General features: G+C 44.7%; 1 protein-coding gene across 6 annotated transcripts in view; it reads left to right on the top strand.

The window, feature by feature from the left end:
* The window catches only part of ABL2 (ABL proto-oncogene 2, non-receptor tyrosine kinase), a 40,080-nt gene extending 21,717 nt beyond the window's left edge, over positions 1-18,363 (top strand). For 2 of the 6 annotated variants that reach the window (XM_062497037.1, XM_062497038.1), the window contains 11 exons: positions 8,000-8,170; positions 8,896-9,191; positions 9,759-10,031; positions 10,763-10,847; positions 12,431-12,608; positions 13,178-13,362; positions 13,652-13,804; positions 14,650-14,739; positions 15,945-16,118; positions 16,673-16,906; positions 17,222-18,363. In XM_062497037.1, coding sequence (XP_062353021.1) covers positions 8,000-8,170; positions 8,896-9,191; positions 9,759-10,031; positions 10,763-10,847; positions 12,431-12,608; positions 13,178-13,362; positions 13,652-13,804; positions 14,650-14,739; positions 15,945-16,118; positions 16,673-16,906; positions 17,222-18,363 — 2,981 coding nt within the window. Of the gene's footprint in view, positions 1-4,316; positions 4,423-7,999; positions 8,171-8,895; positions 9,192-9,758; positions 10,032-10,762; positions 10,848-12,430; positions 12,609-13,177; positions 13,363-13,651; positions 13,805-14,649; positions 14,740-15,944; positions 16,119-16,672 lie in introns of those variants that run through there. The other 4 variants (XM_062497033.1, XM_062497034.1, XM_062497036.1 and 1 more) reach the window with 3 other exon arrangements.
* Positions 18,364-19,164: the final 801 nt, after the last annotated feature.

A 19,164-nucleotide genomic window follows, 5' to 3' on the forward strand; every position in this document is an offset into this window, starting at 1 on the left:
TCACAGTCCACACTTTGATCTAGGAACAAATTTATGCATCTTGGTTTCAAGGAATTAAGATTTTCAAATGAAGGCTTGGGAGTTTAAGCTTGATTTATTTCGTACTGGATTCTGCAACAAAAAGCTACTTCACCAGAAATTAGCTGAAAAAGAAACAGGGAAGCAGTACATTATGTTGATAATGGGAGAATGTGCCACTGACACCTGAGCAAAGAAATGAGCTGAGGGACACCTCTGTTTGATTGTATTAGTAACAAAGGGATGGGATAGCTGGTACCAGGGAAACAGAAGACAGGCAGCTTGTCTAAAATCTTAACACAGCTAACCCCTTGTAATGTTCAGGTAGACAGACAATGTTTTGAATTCTTCATGCATTGGTGGAACTAAATCAATGGAGATCCATTTGTCTCTCTCCTTTTACCAATTTGATTTGGTAACACCAAAACCCAAAGCCTTGTCTTCCCTTGGATTTTTGTATCAAGGCAACCAAGAAGCCCCTCTTCTAGGCAAAGACCCACCACTTTAACTCCTGTGTCATATCAGCACTTCATCATGTTGGAAAATTAATCTGTTTGCAAGAGATGAAGCATATAGAAAGCTATTTCTCACTCTGAAACCAAAGATCACTTTTATCTATGTCAGATACATTTTGATAATTGAAGCATGACAGTGCTGCCAGCTTGAAATATTTCCTTTTATATGATGTGAGCTGTTCATGATGCAATTTTGTCACTGACACTGAAGACTCCTCCCTTTCTGTCTCTCCAGCCTGGTACCATAAATAGAAACCTACTCCTTGCCCATCCCAAGTTCTTGGCTTGGAGCTGTATTTCTTAGCTTTCTTCAGTGGGTTGTTTACAATACTTAAACCTTGCCCCAACTCTGTGGGAGGCCCAAGGACTAACTATGGGTCTGTGCTTGGCGCTAGCAAACCACGTTATTAAGAGTCTGGTTGCTTGCAGGACAGGAACATCTAGGAATGGCATTTAGTGCTTGCTTTTTACCAAAGCCATATGTGAGCTGTCTGACCTCTGTAAACTGGTGTTTTTCACGGCCACATGGATGGCAGCAGAAAGACTAGGTGGTCCGTTTAGGTAAAGGCTGCAGTCTGTTACAGGGTAAAGGAAGTTCATAGGTCTGCCTCGATATGACCACATTATTAGATAGCAGAAACTTGGCCTGTTCAGCACTGGTTGCTTTTCAGCATGTAGCTTGTCCTGAGTATTTTTGGTTAGCAGGAAGCACTGACACTTGGCTTCAGAAACAAAGCTGCTGTAGAACTTGATACTGTTCCAATTGTGTCAGCAAAATAGGAAACCCACTTGCTGCTGTGTTATCAGTTTTGTTTCCTTGTATTCATTAAGGCAGAAATCCTCCCACTAAGAAGCCAGTTAAAGATCTGAAGGTCCAGTGGTATAATGTGATGGATGTTTTGAAGGTGCAGTGGAAAATACCAATTATACCAGCACTTGTTAGGTACTTGATGGTCTACTTTCTGTGAGTTGACGGCCAATGCCTGTTCTTTGGTAGTCTTAAAAGCAGGCAAATAAAATGAGTGTCTTAAAACAGCATCATAGGTAATTTATTGGTGTTTAATTTAAGGACTCAATAGTGAAAATAAAGTGAGATAGTGGCATATGCAGGGATCTAAGTGGCTTTGTATTTGAGTTGTTCCTGTGTAAAAAAATACACACAAGTCTACACCCTGTTGGTTTTGCTGTAAAGCACCAATATATCAGATTAAGACTGTATGCAATAACCAGTATTTACCCTATAAACCCCCTTGTCTCTCTCCTTCCACTGACAAACCAGTCACTTTGGCTTATGGCAAACAACACCAAACCAATTTCAGGGCTCTATTTTCATTAACACATTCTTTTCTTTGATTAAGAGACATTGATATTCAGAGTATAGCAAGTTTTTTAGAAGCTCTCTGAACTATACATTACAAAGTAGAGTAGTCAGCAAGATCTCCTTTTATTCAACTTTTCCCCAATGCTGGAAGAATTAGAAAAATGCTTCTAAATGGATGACTTGTTGTACAGGAAGTTTTACAGGAAGAGTAACCACTCTCAGGAAACAGCTTTGAAGGGCACCACAGGGAATACAGTAAAGAGCTCAGAAGAACTGCTGTGCCTGAAAGGTGGATTCTTCCACTGAGGAAGTTGAATGTACCAGCATTAAGATTTTATGTCATACACTTACTGTGAAGGGCATAGGAACAGGATGCAGATGTAGTGGATGCAGATGGCAAAGTGATGGCCTGCAGTGTAAACTGACTATCTAGGAAAGTCAGTTTTAAGAAAGATAATGTTTATCTGGAAGCCAGAAAGATGCTTGGTTTTATTCTGGCTGGGTACATTTGACAGGGCCTTATGAACAGCTATGTACTATGTATCCTTTCTGCTGGAGGGCAGCTTCAGGAGGGTGCCTGGAAAGAGTGTAGGCACAAAATTACTCTGTGGCAGGAGACTCAAGGCCAAAATGTTTCTCACCCATAATGCCAGTGCTGGCAACTACATGATTCCCATCATGAGCTCTTAATACACCAGCCAGCCATTAGGCTTTGGCTAGAGACTCTTCTGACAGAGGCTAAAATTGATGGGGTAAGTAGGGATATATGCAAGATACATTATTAATCCAACTTAACTTCCTGCTAATCCTTCTTTGTTCAAAATACCAATTACTCATCTGTTGTACTTTAACTAAGAAGTAAACATGTTATTTTAACTAAGATTAGTTGCTGTCACAGCTGAGACTAATCTAGCCACAAATCCATTCACAACTTGCACTTTCCTGGTACCATTCTAGGTAAGGGTGATTGTCACAAAGCTCATCCCTGTCTTTCTGAAGGTGTGCTGGCTTTCTCTACACATCCTGATTATTCTTTGTGTATTAGCAGACATGGTAAGTTCAGTATAAATGGCAGAGTACTTGGAGCAAATGCAAGCTGACAAAACAGTAAACTGCAAGAAACAAAACAAAGAGGAAAAGAGAGAAAGCCCAGGAGCTCTCAAGTAAAGGTATCTCAGCCTCTGACCACTGGGTAGCATGCTCCAGGATTCACTGAGCTTGGTTTCGGAAGAGGAAGAAAAGAGATCAACTCCCCTTGTCAGAACTTTAGGAACAATAGCATTCAGGTGTCCTAAGGTAATTCTTTGCCTAGGTAGTTTTCCCCAAATGTCAGGTGTTGGTGGCAGGGGAAATGACTCATGTCAGAAGCCATATGGGAAAGGCAGCTCCTCATCATCACATCTCCACAGCTCTATGTACTCTTTTTCTATATTCATAGCCTTACAAAACACAAACATTTGGAATAAACTTGGTTGCTTACCTTTAGTCTAGACTGAGTCATCATCACACAGTGCAGCTGCCCTGTCACAGAATGAAAAGCAGAACTCCACAGATCATGGTAGCGCTGCTTTCTTGCCTCACTGGACTGCAGCAACCGGACTCCTCTCCCCTACAAAGACCTAAACCACAGACTTCACTTTCTGTGCTCCCTTTTATACACGTCTGCAGGCCCACCACCCTCCCAGGTGTGAGACTGCCATGGTGAGTGCTGGTTTGTTAACCCTTCCATGTCCACCTCACAGGAGCCTGGCCTGCCACAAGGCAACTCTACTAGAAAACCAGGGCTTTTAAAGAATTCAACAACAAATCTGGGGGTTTTAAGAGGTAATTTGTGAACTTCCCCTAGTGGAAAGCTGTCCCAAGTGTTACTAAATCAGCAAATGTGCAGCTCAGACTGGGTGCATGGTCCTGGCCTTGTTTTATGTGTCTGTCTGAATTCCTGCTGTGTCTAAGACGTTCATGTGCTCAGTGTTTGTACCTCTCCGAGGTGTGAATTTTCACTAACTTGCTTTCCTGTTGTTTCCCATAAGTAGTGCTCCAGCAGTGGTATGTGGAGTGGAGAAGTGAATCAATATGGGCGGTCCCCTTAATGGGTGATCTGTTTTGTAATTTGTGCAAAGGAATTTCTCCAAGGAAACCGTTGGGTTTCTTCCCAAACACTTCGTTACCTAACTCTAGTGGAACAAAACTCTTTCTCTATAGCTCATCTCAAAGTTGTTTCAACTTGCAGTCCAGTCCCCACATCCTCTGTGCGTTCAGCAGTCCCTGGGAAGCTCCACCCTCCCATCCAGTTAATAACCACATTATCCCAGGGCCTGATTTTCCCAGTCCCTGCTTTGCCCGTCTGGCAGCGCTTCCTTTCCCCTTGGCCGCCGGCCCTGCGATTGCTGTGTGCGGAGCCTTTGTGCTCAGCCCTGGACTCGTGGTGCCAAGCAGCCTCTTTGCTCTCTGGGGAGCACGGCATGAGTGTGGGGACAGTCCTCTTCCAGTCCAGCAGCTATGGCAAGGAGGGCACACTGCTCTGCTGCCTCGGCGAGGGCACCTCTGAGCACTGTGTGCGCTTCACAGGTAGGATGCTTGGGGTATAATCCTGTCCTGTCCCTTTCCTGTGTTTTTCCAAGTGCTTCAAGGAGGATGAGGTCCTTTCAAGTCTGTCTTTGTCTTGTAGTAGGAGACCAGCCATAGGCAGGTGTGAGATTGCCAGCTTTTAGTGGGATTTTAGGATTTGTGAAATGCTTCTTTTCTACAAGCAGTTACTCATATTTCAGAAATAGAGACCACTTCAGCACTTATTGTGACTCTGAAATTTAAAATTTAGCATATTCTACCTCCTGCTCTGAGACCAAAGAGATGGGTAATTGGAGTGTTGGCAGCAAGGGTGGGGGGACAAAACACCCCTTAAATGGTGGCTGGATAGGAAAGCATTCATATCCGGAGAGAAGCAAATTGTATTGTGGGAATAAAGAAAAGGAAGGAGATGGATGAAGTGTAACCTCCTTGTGTGACTGTGTATTACTTGTTCACTAAGTGATGATGTAAGTTTTCCATTGCATAGGAAATGAAATTGATAATGTAAGATTTATGGTTGAATAGGAGCTGGTATAAAACTGAATTTCCCAGCTCATTTCCTGACTCTTGGTGTGGGCAGAACTTGCAAACTATTCAGCTGGAGGGGCACCACTGGTGACTTGATCATAACAGAGATAACCAAAGCATGTTTCACTTCTGTGATGGATGGTATAGATCCCACACCATATGGAACAGCATAGGCTGTTACGGAATTATAACCTACAAGAGATACTTTTTTATCCTGGTAAAAACCCCTTTAGGTGTTGGGTAACCCTTACAGTTACTTAAGCATTCAAGTCACTTTTACGTGAAAGTGAAGGAAATTAGTGAGATGTGAACTCTTAAAAGCATTTATTTTTCGAGTAATGTGAATTTTAGGTAAGCACTGTAGCTAAATGATTGAAGCTTCTCATCAATCATTAACTTCTGCTGGCTTTTTTGTACACCAAGTGGGTTTTAAGAACATGTGCCAGCCTCCCAGGCATTCCCAAGAAAGTGGTAGGAGTGCCACATCTGCTTTGACTCTCTGCTGCCAGTCCAGCACATCCCCACACGTTTCCATGTGGGCAGGAATCTTGGTGCTGAACAGGTGGCATTTCTGCTGGCTTTGCCTTGCCCTCAGTGGGCTCAGCTGGGCACAGGGCTTGCTGCAGCAGTTCTGGAGCTGGACCGACCCAGGGCTGCTTCAGGCTATCCATGGGTGCATGGATAAACACTTGACATCATGCTGTCTGTGGAGCAGGGCTTGGGTGCTCAGTGTGTGAGCTGTTCTGGCTAGAGAAAGAAACTGAAAGGATGATTTGACTTAGAATAAATGTTATATTTTTGTTTAAAGCCTTTCACTAGTTGGCAGATACGTAATTGAAAGTAAGAAGGTCATTAACACCATTAAGATATTTTGGAGCTGAAAGTTTGGGTATTTTTTGGAAACTGCAGAGATGCATAAGTCGGGGTTCTACAGCACATTTGACTTTGCTTAAAGCATTGAATCACTCATGACACGAGTCACTGTAGGAGCATAAAGAATGTATTATTTAAATATCTATTTTTACTCCATAAAGAGAGCTGGATTTAGGAACTAGTGTTCTTTCATGGAGCTTAGTATGCACACATCCAGCCACAAGAAAATGCAGTGGGATGTTGGCAGCCGTGCTGTAATGTAGCTGTCTGAGCATTGGGATTTCTTATTTCCCATGACAGCATCCAGTCTGATGAGTTAATATCTTGTAAAAATAATTGCAGTTGAGAGTTAAGACTAAGAAGTATATGTAAATATTGCATCTTCAGGCAGTGCATCTAGGAACTGACAATTTGGTGCTATAGTCTGTAGTCTCTTCTTTTTGTGCTAGGAGAACCTCGACAGAAGGCTACTTTTAGATTATTAAGCAATTGCAAAATGAACAGGTTATGCAAGTAGTAGAACTCTGAATAATTACCAGAAATGCAGTCAAAAGCCACTTAGCTACGTTTAAAATAGAAACAGAACAAACCTCAACCACTTACTTTCTCACATGCCTACAATACAGTTAAAAAATTACCTTATAGGCTGGAAACCTCCCTTAGTCCTCATTTTCCAGGCTTGAGCTCTGTCCTGTGACACAGATTTGAGACGTTACTGTGCCTGTTACATGGCACAGGCTTCTTCCTGTTTTGTGCCTCACTGACTTCCCAGTTTTCCTGTCCTGTGCTGCGTTTCAGCTCTTTGTTCCTTTTTCAAGTGTCTTATAGACCAGCTCTTTCTCATGAGTGTAGATCTTGGGGGCCTATGGGGAAGGGGGTAGGTGTAGCCACATACACATTCTCTGGCAGTGTCCACTTAAAAACACCCCAAGCTGACTTCTCAGCCCCTCAGAAATGGCCCACTGTAATGCAAAGAAAACCAAAGATTTTTTAAAAAAAAAACTTTTTACGTTTAGTGCATTTAATGAAATCTCTTGGCAGTATACATTTCTTTAAGTTCAACTAGAGAATTCAGAAATAGATATTGGGACAGGGATTTAGATCTGTGCTGTCAGAGAAAAAATATGTAACTTTACACCTTTTATATGTTGTTTTTTTTCCCCCATGTATGAAACCACACCGTCACTCTTTTTCTTGTCTTAATGTTGAGATTTACTCTACTACATGTTCCAGGAAAACCTCTCCATGAATTAGAAAGTCAGTGATGGTCTTGACATAGCACTAACATGAAGTGTTCACAGTTCTGCTTCTTACTACAGTTCTGCATAAAGAATCATAGATTTAGATTTAGATTGGTTATAATAATCACAAGAACTGTAGGGATTTTTTTCTTTTGTTGCTAAAACATGTCTGATTCCTCCTCCCGCTCCCTTGTAGTGACAAGTTTGCATCAGTTGTCCATTGAAACAGCAAAGCAGAAATGCTGCTGCCAAATACTCAGCATCACCTGTAAAGCCTTCTGTCCCTGTCAGTTTTCCACCTCTGTTTACACAGTCTTGAAATGTATTACAAATCACTGTTATTCCTGTTAATACTTGTCTTGGGGTGACTTTATGATGCTTGTATCCCCAGTTGTCTGCTCTGTTGGTGTTGAACATTGAGTTCTGCAGCTTTAAGACTGATTCCAGGAGTGAAGGGGGAGAGAAGAGGTGCAGAGTTTGTTATCAGATTCAGATATCAGAACCGGTTACTATCCCAACATCTCATCTGTGTCATAATTCAATCTTATCTGTATTTGTAATGTTGATTTCAGATCCAGGCTATGTCCACCACAGAAACAATAAGGACAAAACATTTTGTGATTTGAAGGTTTGCTTCACTACTTGAAGTAATTTTAAAAAGTGCTTTTCCCTGTGCACCTATTTTTAATCTATGAATGCTTAAATAATTTTGAATAGAGTGTAGATAAATAAAAGTATATCTAATATAAAAAATATTAAATAGAAGTTGTGTATTCACAGCTTGCTACTTGGCTTACGGCAGTTACAGCAGTTAAATCACCTTTTCCAGGAGTTGGGCTCTATGATCCTTGTGGGTCTCTTCCAACTCAGGATATTGCCTGCTTCCATAATTAGAATTGTACACGAAGTGATTTCCTCTCCTGTCCTTTCCTCAGAGGCCTTGCACCGCCCCTACGGTTGCGACCTCGAGCCCCAGGCACTGAACGAAGCCATCAGATGGAGCTCCAAGGAGAACCTGCTTGGAGCCACTGAGAGCGATCCCAATCTCTTTGTTGCACTTTACGATTTTGTAGCAAGTGGTGACAACACACTCAGCATCACCAAAGGTAAGACTGGGAGCACAGAACAGCTGTGGGCTTGAAAGCTTAGCAACAGAAATCAGGGAATGGAATCTCTGCATTGGATAGGAATGGGAATAGAGAACTTCGTGAATGGGAATACTGCATTTGGAGAAGGCGATTGATCCCTGCGCTGATGGTGGGAAGCAGACAGTCTGTCCCTCGTGGTGTTAGAGGGACACCTGCTGGGCAGCTCTGCTGGGACAGTCACAGTTCTGCCCATTCCTGTGCCAGGCTCCCTGCATAACCGGCCCTGTGAGATACCTGCTGTAGGAAGGGCTGAGGGAAATGGCTACGTCATAGATGGTAACAGAACTTGGCAATTTCAGCCGGGGGCAGAATCAAGAATTAAGCTTGCACAGACACTTTCTGATTCTGGTCAGTATGTGTGTCAGAACTGTTAAATGGTGTGTCTTTTAAAGCTTCAGGGAAACAAACCTCATCCCTCCAAGAAAATAAAATCTTCCTAGTGTAATAAGCTGGAGTACAAGAAGCTTTTTGAGTTCATCTTACTGCACTAAATCAGTGAACAGTATCCTAGGTATTCTGTCTGAGCCTTTGCTTCATAAATACTTCATATGTAGCAGTTTAATTATAAGATGATTTCTATTGTTAAGCTACAAACCCAGGCTCACCTGATGCTGAATTTCTCCCCCAAGGAGACACAACAGCTTGCACTGTGCTTATTTTGTTTTTTATCTTTCTGGTCACAGGTGAGAAGTTGCGAGTCCTGGGTTACAACCAGAATGGTGAATGGAGCGAGGTACGTTCGAAGAATGGGCAGGGCTGGGTACCAAGCAACTACATCACTCCAGTGAATAGCCTGGAGAAGCACTCCTGGTACCACGGGCCGGTGTCCCGCAGTGCAGCAGAGTATCTGCTGAGCAGCCTCATCAATGGCAGCTTCCTGGTCCGGGAGAGCGAGAGCAGCCCAGGGCAGTTGTCCATCTCGCTCAGGTACGAAGGACGTGTTTACCACTACAGGATCAACACCACCTCGGATGGGAAGGTAAGGAGCTCTGGACAATGCTGTGGGGAGAGGAGATGAGATGAAGATATTAATTAAGAGGTGGTGCAGAATCTCAAGTTGCAGATACAGTGTTAACATAAAAGAAGAGCGCGTGCGCTGAGGGTTTGGTGGTAATTCCCCAAACAGCACTTTGGAAGAAGTGCAGACAGTTCTTGTCTGGGCTGAAAGTAGTTGGGTAGCAAGGCAGCTGTGGTTGGAGGTGGTCATAGCCTTCCACTGATCCCCTTAGAAGCAGCAGAGCTTTGGTAAGTTGGCATTTTTAACCAAGATGAAGCAGTGGCATGTTGTGTTGAGAGACCTAAGAATTCCAGTTTCTAGTCCTGTGAAGCACAAGGCAGGAGACAGCACAGCTCTTAAGTGATGGCTTATAGGTATAAATCCCACAGATTAATATTTATTTGCCCAACAAGAAGAGAACAAATATTCTAAAATCCTAGTTTTCTGATTTTTTAAAAAACACATTAGAATGTTTATACCTGTCTTCCAACATTACTAAAAACTTTCAGCTGCCTTCATTTAAGCAGCTTCCTGTTTCTTGCTTCACAGGTCTATGTGACAGCAGAAAGCCGTTTCAGCACCCTGGCAGAGCTCGTGCACCATCACTCAACAGTGGCAGATGGCCTGGTGACAACTCTGCATTACCCAGCACCCAAGTGCAATAAGCCCACCGTGTATGGAGTGTCCCCAATCCATGACAAGTGGGAGATGGAGCGCACCGACATCACCATGAAGCACAAGCTTGGGGGAGGGCAGTATGGAGAGGTCTACGTGGGGGTCTGGAAGAAATACAATCTCACAGTGGCTGTGAAAACGTTAAAGGTGAGTTTTCAGATTTAGGACACTGTTCGTTTGGTCACCATTTATGACAGGAGTAAGGAAATTGTAATGTTCTCAACTACACCTCGTGATAAGAACGGCAGAAGATGGAGTGTGCTGATCTGCATAAATCCGTGCTTGAGAGGAGCTTTGCAGATCAAAGTGACCCTGTCAAACTTACACCAGGTCACGTAGCTTAGAAACACATAGGAGTTTTGGCCCAGCAGCAGCTGCATGTCCAAGTCAGACCAGTAGAAATGGTTACAAACCCAACTTCCCTTCCTCCAGAGGAGCTGTGGAGGCTATAAGAAATCAAAGGTGTAGAAAATACTTTCAGTAAGCTGTCTTCCACTCCTGAAAAAGTTCAGCTTCTCCATTTATCTTCCTTTTCAAAACCTTGTGTTTGTTTGGATATTAACAATTGCAATTCTAAGTGCTTCCTGAGTAACTTAATTCTTATAGCTATACAGGAGAACTAAATCAGTGATCCTGACAGTCCTCCTCTCACCAGCCACAGCAGCTACCAAATGAGCAAGCCTGGCCCTGCCAGAGTACTGCAGATTGGTCTGCAGGACAGCCAGGCAGCTGTTCAGGGCTGTTACAGTTTGCTGTTTGCAAAACATCAGAGTGGAGACAAAGATGTCATCATTTATATTTAACCTGGATGTGTGGTGTTAACCAGACCTTGGTCATGAAAATAAATGTTCTCTTCTTTTGCCTCTCTGTCTATCTAGGAAGATACCATGGAGGTGGAAGAGTTCTTGAAAGAAGCTGCTGTGATGAAGGAGATCAAGCATCCAAATCTAGTTCAGTTGTTAGGTCAGTGAAATGCCTTGCTCTTTGTGTTCTTATTTAGTCTTTATTTTGGCAGAAACTTGCCTAGTTTAAATGCAATGGAAGCTCTTCTCTATTTATATAACGTTATGAATTGGGTCGGGGTGGTATTTTTGACTGCTTTATGTAATATTGGAGCTAAGAGACACTAATTTTAAATAAAACATCAGATACAGTCACTTACATTAGTAGACAACTTTGGTGTTGAGGCATGACTGTTACATAAAAGTTTGCAATATCATCTTCCTGCTAGTTTGTTTTCTTGGCCTTAAACATGCTCCAGGGTACAGTGATCAGATTCCTTCTCTGCTCTGTTAAATCAGATTTACAAAATCATTTTCCGTGACTTATTTTTCTGAGAGAACAGGAAAAATAGTAAGAAAATTCAAAGTGAAAGGAAAAATTCTGTTGGAAGCACAACAAATGCCTTCTCAAATCAGAGACTTCTACAGAAAAGGCTGCATTGAAGAGAACAAATTAGTCTATAATTAGGCAGAAGACACCAGATTGCTGCTGCGATTTGTATCACCAAATAAGTACATGAGATCAAACAACTCAGGACTGGAAAAAATCCACAGGCTTTACATCTTGGCTCTGCCCTGTTGTCTCACTGGCAGATGCATGATATGATGATCATTATTAAATAGTTTGCATAGCTGTAAAATCTACATGCACGAAGATTCTTAAGGAGACACCCTAAACCTTTGCTAGTGTGTAATTGCCTCTGGATTTCTGGTGTTTTCAGGAGCAGAGCTGTCAAGCCAAGCCTAGGATGAAAGGAGAAATGTGAAGAATTTGAAGGCTTTTACTAATGGCAACTGTTCTGTAACCATTTTTAAAAAAGGGCACAGATTAAGTGTGTGCCAGCCCAGTCTGGTTCCGGGAGCAACTACTCAAGAGATTTGTCATCAGAGAGCTGCGTTTTTGCTCTTTCTGTTGCACAGTGCAGTGGTGCTTTACTCCTGAATGTGGGAAGAGCTGCAGGGGGGGGATCCCAGGGCTGTGACAAGAGTATCCTGTTGCCCTCCTCCTCCGTCTTTACGTGCTTTGTACAGTGACTGTAGCAAGGAGTCATCCCAGGAATGTGTGAGAATGCTGCTCTAGGAGCAGGTCCCACCGTGCTGAATCCTTACCCAGCACATGGGAGTGTTTCACATTACTCTGTAGTGACATTTCAGTCTGGAAATCTTGCCAGCTGACAGGTACCTGCTTCCGAGTTGGCTACTCTTCAGCTTTATGAAGTAAGAGGGGGAAAGAAAAGTTAACTATATGTTCATAATTCTCCTTTTTCATTCTGTAACCTTTCAAAGAACAGAATTACTGCTTCATGTATATTAGATAGGAAAAGTGGTGCTTTCATAGACGTGTTTCTCTCTATCCATAAAGTGGATAGAGAGAAAGACAGAAGCCCTGAGTTTGGGCTGCACTGACCTTGGTCTTGTACATGGAAGTCTTGACTTTCCCAGAGAAACGCTCAGCGGTACAAAATGCAATAAATGGCTGTTAAATCAGGAACAGGGGTGGGAAAGGGGAGCTTTATTGATGTGCTGCCTGCTCCTCCCTGGCAGGTGTGTGCACCCTGGAGCCCCCCTTTTACATTGTGACGGAGTACATGCCCTATGGGAACCTGCTGGACTACCTGCGGGAGTGCAACCGCGAGGAGGTCAGTGCTGTTGTGCTGCTCTACATGGCCACCCAGATCTCCTCTGCCATGGAGTACCTGGAGAAGAAGAACTTCATCCACAGGTGGGTGAAGTCATGTTGAGCTGCTATAGTTTCAGATCGCAATGATAAACAGGCTACCAGAATGATGGGCCAGGAATTCCAGCTTTTGGGGAAGTTTCTTCCATAGTTGGGATTCACACTGGCTTATCCATTGGGTGTGTTGGATTCTCTGCTGTCTTGCACCTCATTGCCAGGACTTTCATAGCAATCTTGTGCCCAACTGCCTGGCAAAACCTGTGCCCCCTGTGAGCAGACCATATCCACCCAAAGTCCTGTTTAAATGCAGATAAAGCTGTGCCATAAACCTGTTATCAGCGTGTGATGAGCTCCTGATCCCATCCTATCCACAGGAAACGTAAACTTGGCACCGTAACAGCCATCATTACTGAAAACTTAATGGAATTTAAAGAATTAATCCTAATCCTGATTTACTTCATTGCTCCTAAGAATAAGTCCACTCAGTTTCTGACACTGTTCAGGGCAAAGCTTATCTTGCCTCTGCCTGCTGTGTACAGAGAGCACTTTCAGGGCCCCAAAACTACATTCAAAAGCCCTTCTCCTGCTGCAGTGTCCTTTGTTCCTTTGTACAGGGACCTGGCAGCAAGGAACTGCTTAGTTGGAGAAAACCACGTGGTGAAGGTGGCTGACTTTGGCTTAAGTCGACTCATGACTGGTGATACCTACACAGCCCATGCTGGGGCCAAGTTCCCAATCAAATGGACAGCTCCCGAGAGCCTGGCCTACAACACCTTTTCAATCAAATCAGATGTGTGGGGTAAGAAAACTCACCTTTACTGTCCTTTTCTTGTTCATTTTGGTTTTTTTTGCTAGCCCAGACAATAACTTGCTTTCTGGCCTGGGCAGAAACCTTTGTGAAGACGGTCACATTCCAGGCCAGAACTTCAGGAATCAATAACATTTTTAGCATGTGATGTCTCCACCTAGACTGGCCTGAAACACCTGCGAGGAAACAACGCTGCCTCAAGCTGCACTGAAGGCCACAGAGTAAGGAACAACACAAGGGCAGACTTATGACCAAGAATTTTGTTTTCCTCCTTTTGCAGCTTTTGGGGTGCTGTTATGGGAAATTGCTACCTATGGGATGTCACCATACCCAGGCATTGACCTCTCTCAGGTGTATGATCTGCTGGAAAAGGGCTATCGGATGGAGCAACCAGAGGGGTGCCCTCCCAAGGTGTATGAACTGATGAGGGCATGTGAGTATCTTCTTCCAGTTTTGGGGACAAAGCCTGGGAAGGTGGGAGGAATCTGTAATTAACAGCCTGTTCTCCAGCAATACCTGATCCTCAGCATGTCAAAGTCAGGGTGGGCTTCAGTTATGAAACAAAGAAGGTGGGGAATTATGAAGGATATTACTGCTTAAAAAACCTTAAGGAAGCTGACAAAAGTCCAAGAGCTGGGTATTCACATGACCCTAATGCAAAACAAGCAGAATGCCAGTCACTTTCCAGACCCTATGTGATACCAGCAGACAGTGCTCCCAGAATATGTTTCTCAAGTTCAGATTTCTAACTACAGAAATTACTTTTCATCATGATATTCTTCTGTAACTTTCCAAGCTCCATCTAGGATCAAGGCTCTCTCCTCCTCTTTCCCACACGGGGTGCACACATCCTTCTTTTGGAAGGGTCTGCCTGAATTTCAGTATTAAGACCATGTGAGGCAGGAAGGTACCTGGAGATTTAAACACTCGGTTATCTGTGACTTGGCTAGATGTATTCAGTCCAAGCATCCAGGGTAGCAAATATGGAATTGTTCTTTGCCCAAAAAATTCAGAAAGGGGGATAGGGAAATCTGAAAATCCTGTAGAGTTGGCAGAGAGCTGGGATTTTTAGAACTGGTTCTCAAGATTTGTTTTTGAGGATATAGTAGGGTGACTGACTGCTGCCATGAATCAGTAAGTGTGAATGGCTCTAAAGCCTCTCTCTAAAGTCTAAAGTTTAACAGTAGGTCAGAGTCTGACTACTTTCTGTCTCCTTGGACAGAAGAAAAATTCATCTCCCTGTTTCAGGCACTGAGACTTTGCTTTCTGGCATTACAGGCTGGAAGTGGAACCCACCAGACCGACCTTCCTTTGCTGAAACCCACCAGGCTTTTGAAACCATGTTCCATGACTCGAGCATTTCAGAGGGTGAGAGCTACTGTTGTTTGTTTTTGTTCCTGAAACAGACTGGAGCACTCCCCAGAGTGCTGTGTCTGATGGATGGGCCAATAAGGCTCATCTGCTAGCAGTGGGGTTGAAATGGAGCTCCATTCCTTATTCCTTTAAGCCATAATTGGTATAAATACATTTACTTACTTGTTCCACAAATACTGAATAAACTTCAAACACATACCAGTGCAGGGAACAGTGTCATTTCATTTGAGCACTAAGATGCCAAAGAGATGACTTAAAGAATACTCTCTCCTCTATCAGAGGAAATTTCTTGTTTTCCAGGCTGAAGAGTGAGGAATAGTAAGTGATGGAGAGAGAGAGAAAGATGTATACAATCACAGTCCCTTGCTGGCTGCAGCAATTAGGTCATGAAATATTATTCTACCAGCCTCCACTTTTTAAAAATGTGCTTTAATCTCTGGATTTTCTGCTTAGCTACTTCTAGGAGCAAATCCATGCAGCTCAAGTCTGAAATAAAATCTACCAAGAGGTAAATACTGGTGAGGAATGTGATACTATTCAGCAGACAAGCAGAAATGTCAGAGCATTCTGCTCAATTTCTAAATTAAATATGCAACTGATCCATCAACTTCCCTACTACAGAGAAAACACACCAGATGGAATTTTACCAGTGAGGATCTGTAATAGGCACGTCCAGTGGCCATCCAAATGCCAAGCTAAGTGTGGCCAGGAGGTTGTGGGTCTTTTTATGTGTTTGTTTTCTTTTTGTTGACCTATTGTTGATGTGAAATCCTCATTTCTTCATCTAGGGGAATGCAGTGCTTTGCCTCAAGCAAAGCAGTTTAGATCCAGGTCCAGGGAGGATGCAACTTTGGGGGGACATCAGTAGGAGACGTCTTTATTAAAAACAGGCAAATGATTCCAGTGCTGCCTTCAGCTCTTGAGTAACTCTAAATAGACCCCCTGTACAAATCCTGTCCTACCTGCTGCTCTTTTATTTTGGCTGAATTTATAAAGATGTAGAAGAGTTTGAAATCGTTATGAAAAACATCTGACCCTGAATACCTCTAGACCTGCACAAAGACTAAATCCATAAATTATGTATTTATCAGTCATGGATCTCTTCCTGCCAGTCTGTGTTTGCAGTAAAGACCCAGGGATTTTTTTCCTCTTCCTTTGCTGGTCTGTTTTGACTATTCCCTTTTTATTTTCCCTTACAGAGGTAGCAGAGGAGCTTGGGAGAACAGCCTCGTCCTCATCCATAGTTCCTTACCTGCCCCGCTTACCCATGCTTCCCTCCAAGACGAGAACGCTGAAGAAACAGGCAGAGAACAAGGAGAACATTGAAGGAGCACAGGACACTGTGGAGCACTCGGCGTCCAGCTCAGCACCAGGTATGGGCACAGGGAAGCAGTGAGGCCATGTGCTCTGGGTGCAAACTCCCAGAGAAACAGAGAACAACATGACATGGGCATGCTTTGTGCTGCTCTGTCAATTATTTACTAGCACACAGAAAACATTGTCATTTATTCAGTGTTCTTTTAGTAAGTCACATTTTATTTTTTCTTTGAAATTCAGTTTTGCTGCTCTTTTTTAAATGACTGCTTCAAAACTAAAGTTAACAATGCAGCAAGAGATTTTCTCCTGTACTTAGGGTATTTGGAAAGGAGCAGAAAATTATGGGAAGGGAGCGATAAACTGAAAGAAAAGAGCAACTCTTTTCTGCTCTCTCTCCAAAGTGTCCGTTTTCTATACTGAGAACAAGTCACATGCAGAAATGGAAAAAAAAGTAAAGAAAAAATAAAATACAAGTGCTCGCTTATTCCCTCACTCTATCTCTGCAGCATCTGGGGCAGGTAAATACACCAGGCCTATAAAACCCAGTGCAGGATAGGAAGGTGGAAATGGAAATAGATTGTCCAGATTAATGCCCGTTTCTCCTGCTCAGGTTTCATCAGAAGCACACAGCCAACAGGCGGATCCCCCGCACTGCCCCGCAAGCAGAGGGACAAGTCCCCCAGCAGCCTCCTGGAGGATGCCAAAGAGACCACGTTCACCAGGGATAGGAAAGGGGGCTTCTTCAGCTCCTTCATGAAGAAGAGGAACGCTCCCACACCTCCCAAGCGCAGCAGTTCCTTCCGGGAGATGGAGAACCAGCCCCATAAGAAATACGAGCTGACGGGTAACTTCTCCTCTGTTGCTTCCTTGCAGCACGTGGATGGGTTCTCCTTCGCTCCCGCACAGCAGGACACGAGCCTGGCACCCCCCAAGTGCTATGGAGGGGGCTTTGTGCAGAGGACCTTCTACAGCGAGGAGGGCACTGGGTCCAGCAGTGCTGGGGGTGTGAGCACTGGTGGAGGGTGGTCAGGCATCACTGGCTTCTTTACGCCGCGCTTGATTAAAAAGACGCTGGGTTTACGAGCAGGAAAACCCTCTGGCAATGAAGAAGTTTCAAAGCCTTTTCCAAGGTCAAACTCTACATCTTCCATGTCCTCAGGGCTTCCAGAGCAGGATAGGATGGCAATGACCCTTCCCAGAAATTCCCAGAGGTCAAAAATTCAGCTGGAACGGACTGTGTCTACCTCCTCCCAGCCCGATGAGAGCACAGGGAGGGCCAGTGACCTGATTACCAAAAGGTTTGAAGAAGGCCCTGCTTTGACCAGAGAGAGACCAAAAGCAAAACTCTTGCCGAGGGGTGCCACAGCACTCCCTTTCCGAACTCCCTGTGCATCAGAAGAAAAGGAGGGTCCAGGGCTACTGGCAGCTTCTAAGGGGAAAGAAAAAAACAGTGGCCCACGACAAGGGGCCCTTGAGGATGGCGAGAGGCCGGGGTGGTCATCTCCAGTAAAGGCTGCAGCAATACTTCCAACCACTCATAACCACAAAGTGCCAGTCCTAATCTCACCCACTCTAAAACACACTCCAGCAGACGTGCAGCTCATTGGCACAGACTCTCAGGGTAATAAATTTAAGCTCTTATCTGAGCATCAGGTCACTTCTTCCGGCGACAGGGACCGGCCCAGACGGGTAAAACCAAAGTGTGCTCCACCTCCGCCCCCGGTGATGCGGCTCCTCCAGCAGCCAGCTGCCTGCTCGGATGCAGCAGAAGAGCTGAGCAGCGTGGCAGGAGTGCAGCACGAACTGGAATCCAACGAAGGGAGTAAGAAGGCAGCAGCAGCACCTGTTGGTGGAAAATCTGGGAGGCCGGTGATGCCTCCGCCTCAAGTGCCTCTGTCATCGTCTTCCACCTCCCCAGTGAAAATGGCCAACGGCACGGCCGGCACCAAGGTAGCGCTGAGGAAGACCAAACAGGCAGCTGAGAAAATCCCCGCAGACAAGATCAGCAAGGAGGCGCTGCTGGAGTGCGCGGATCTCCTCTCGAGCGCCATCGCCGAGCCCACGCCCAACAGCCAGCTGGTGGACACGGGGCACCAGCTGCTGGATTACTGCTCAGGCTACGTGGACTGCATCCCGCACACGCGCAACAAATTTGCCTTCCGGGAAGCCGTGAGCAAACTGGAACTCAGCCTGCAGGAGCTGCAGGTGTCCTCGACAGCTGCTGGCGTCCATGGGGCAAACCCCGTCCTTAATAACTTATTGTCATGTGTCCAAGAAATCAGTGATGTGGTGCAAAGGTAGCTACTGTCAATCTGGGTAAGAGAAACACACACAGGGAGGGCGGGACTGTTTTTCTGTACTGATGCTTTCAAAAGGAAAGACTGATACTTGAGTATGTGAAGTACCTCAGATCACTGAGTTCTCCTCACGTTTACAGGTTCATCTCAAAAAATTGGGGATGGAGAGGGTAGATTAAAGCTGTAAGGGGCAGAACATCAAGGATCTGTCCCTACCGAGTCGGGCTGATCTGCTTGGTATGGCAAGGGAAAGAAAGTTCCTTCTCCTCCCCTGGAGAGGCAGGAGAACCGATGGCAGGTTCTCCCTCTGGGCAGGACGGTGGTAACAGCCAGAGGCCTGGGGTGACTGCAGCTGCCTGGCTGCACAAATCCTGTCGTGGCTGCACTCACTGTGCTTCTCTGTCCTGACAAGGCCAAGGAAAGGCACTGGGGCTCTGCTGGTACCAACGGCAGAGCAGCCAGAGCGACTCCGGAGGGGAGTCATGTGCAGCTAGGGGAAAGGTCTAATGCACTGACAGTATTCAGAGCTGCTGGAGGTGGATGCACTGGTCTGGATGGCTTGACTTCCACAGCACTGTTGCTGCTGTAATGAGAACTGCAAGATTAGTTAATATATGAAACTGTCCTTTTACCCTCCTGTCCACCTCATCCACCATGTTCTCATCATCATTGTATTGGAAGCGTCAGGGATGCTGGGCAGACTTACCACTGGAATTCCCCCTTCCCACCACACAGCCTTCACTCAGCTGATACCTTTTTCTAGTGGTCTAGCACAGGGTGTTGCTTGATGGTCATTTTTGAGTAG

The sequence above is a fragment of the Cinclus cinclus genome, chromosome 8 (genome assembly GCF_963662255.1).
Source record: "Cinclus cinclus chromosome 8, bCinCin1.1, whole genome shotgun sequence".
NCBI classification, from domain to species: Eukaryota; Metazoa; Chordata; class Aves; order Passeriformes; family Cinclidae; genus Cinclus; species Cinclus cinclus.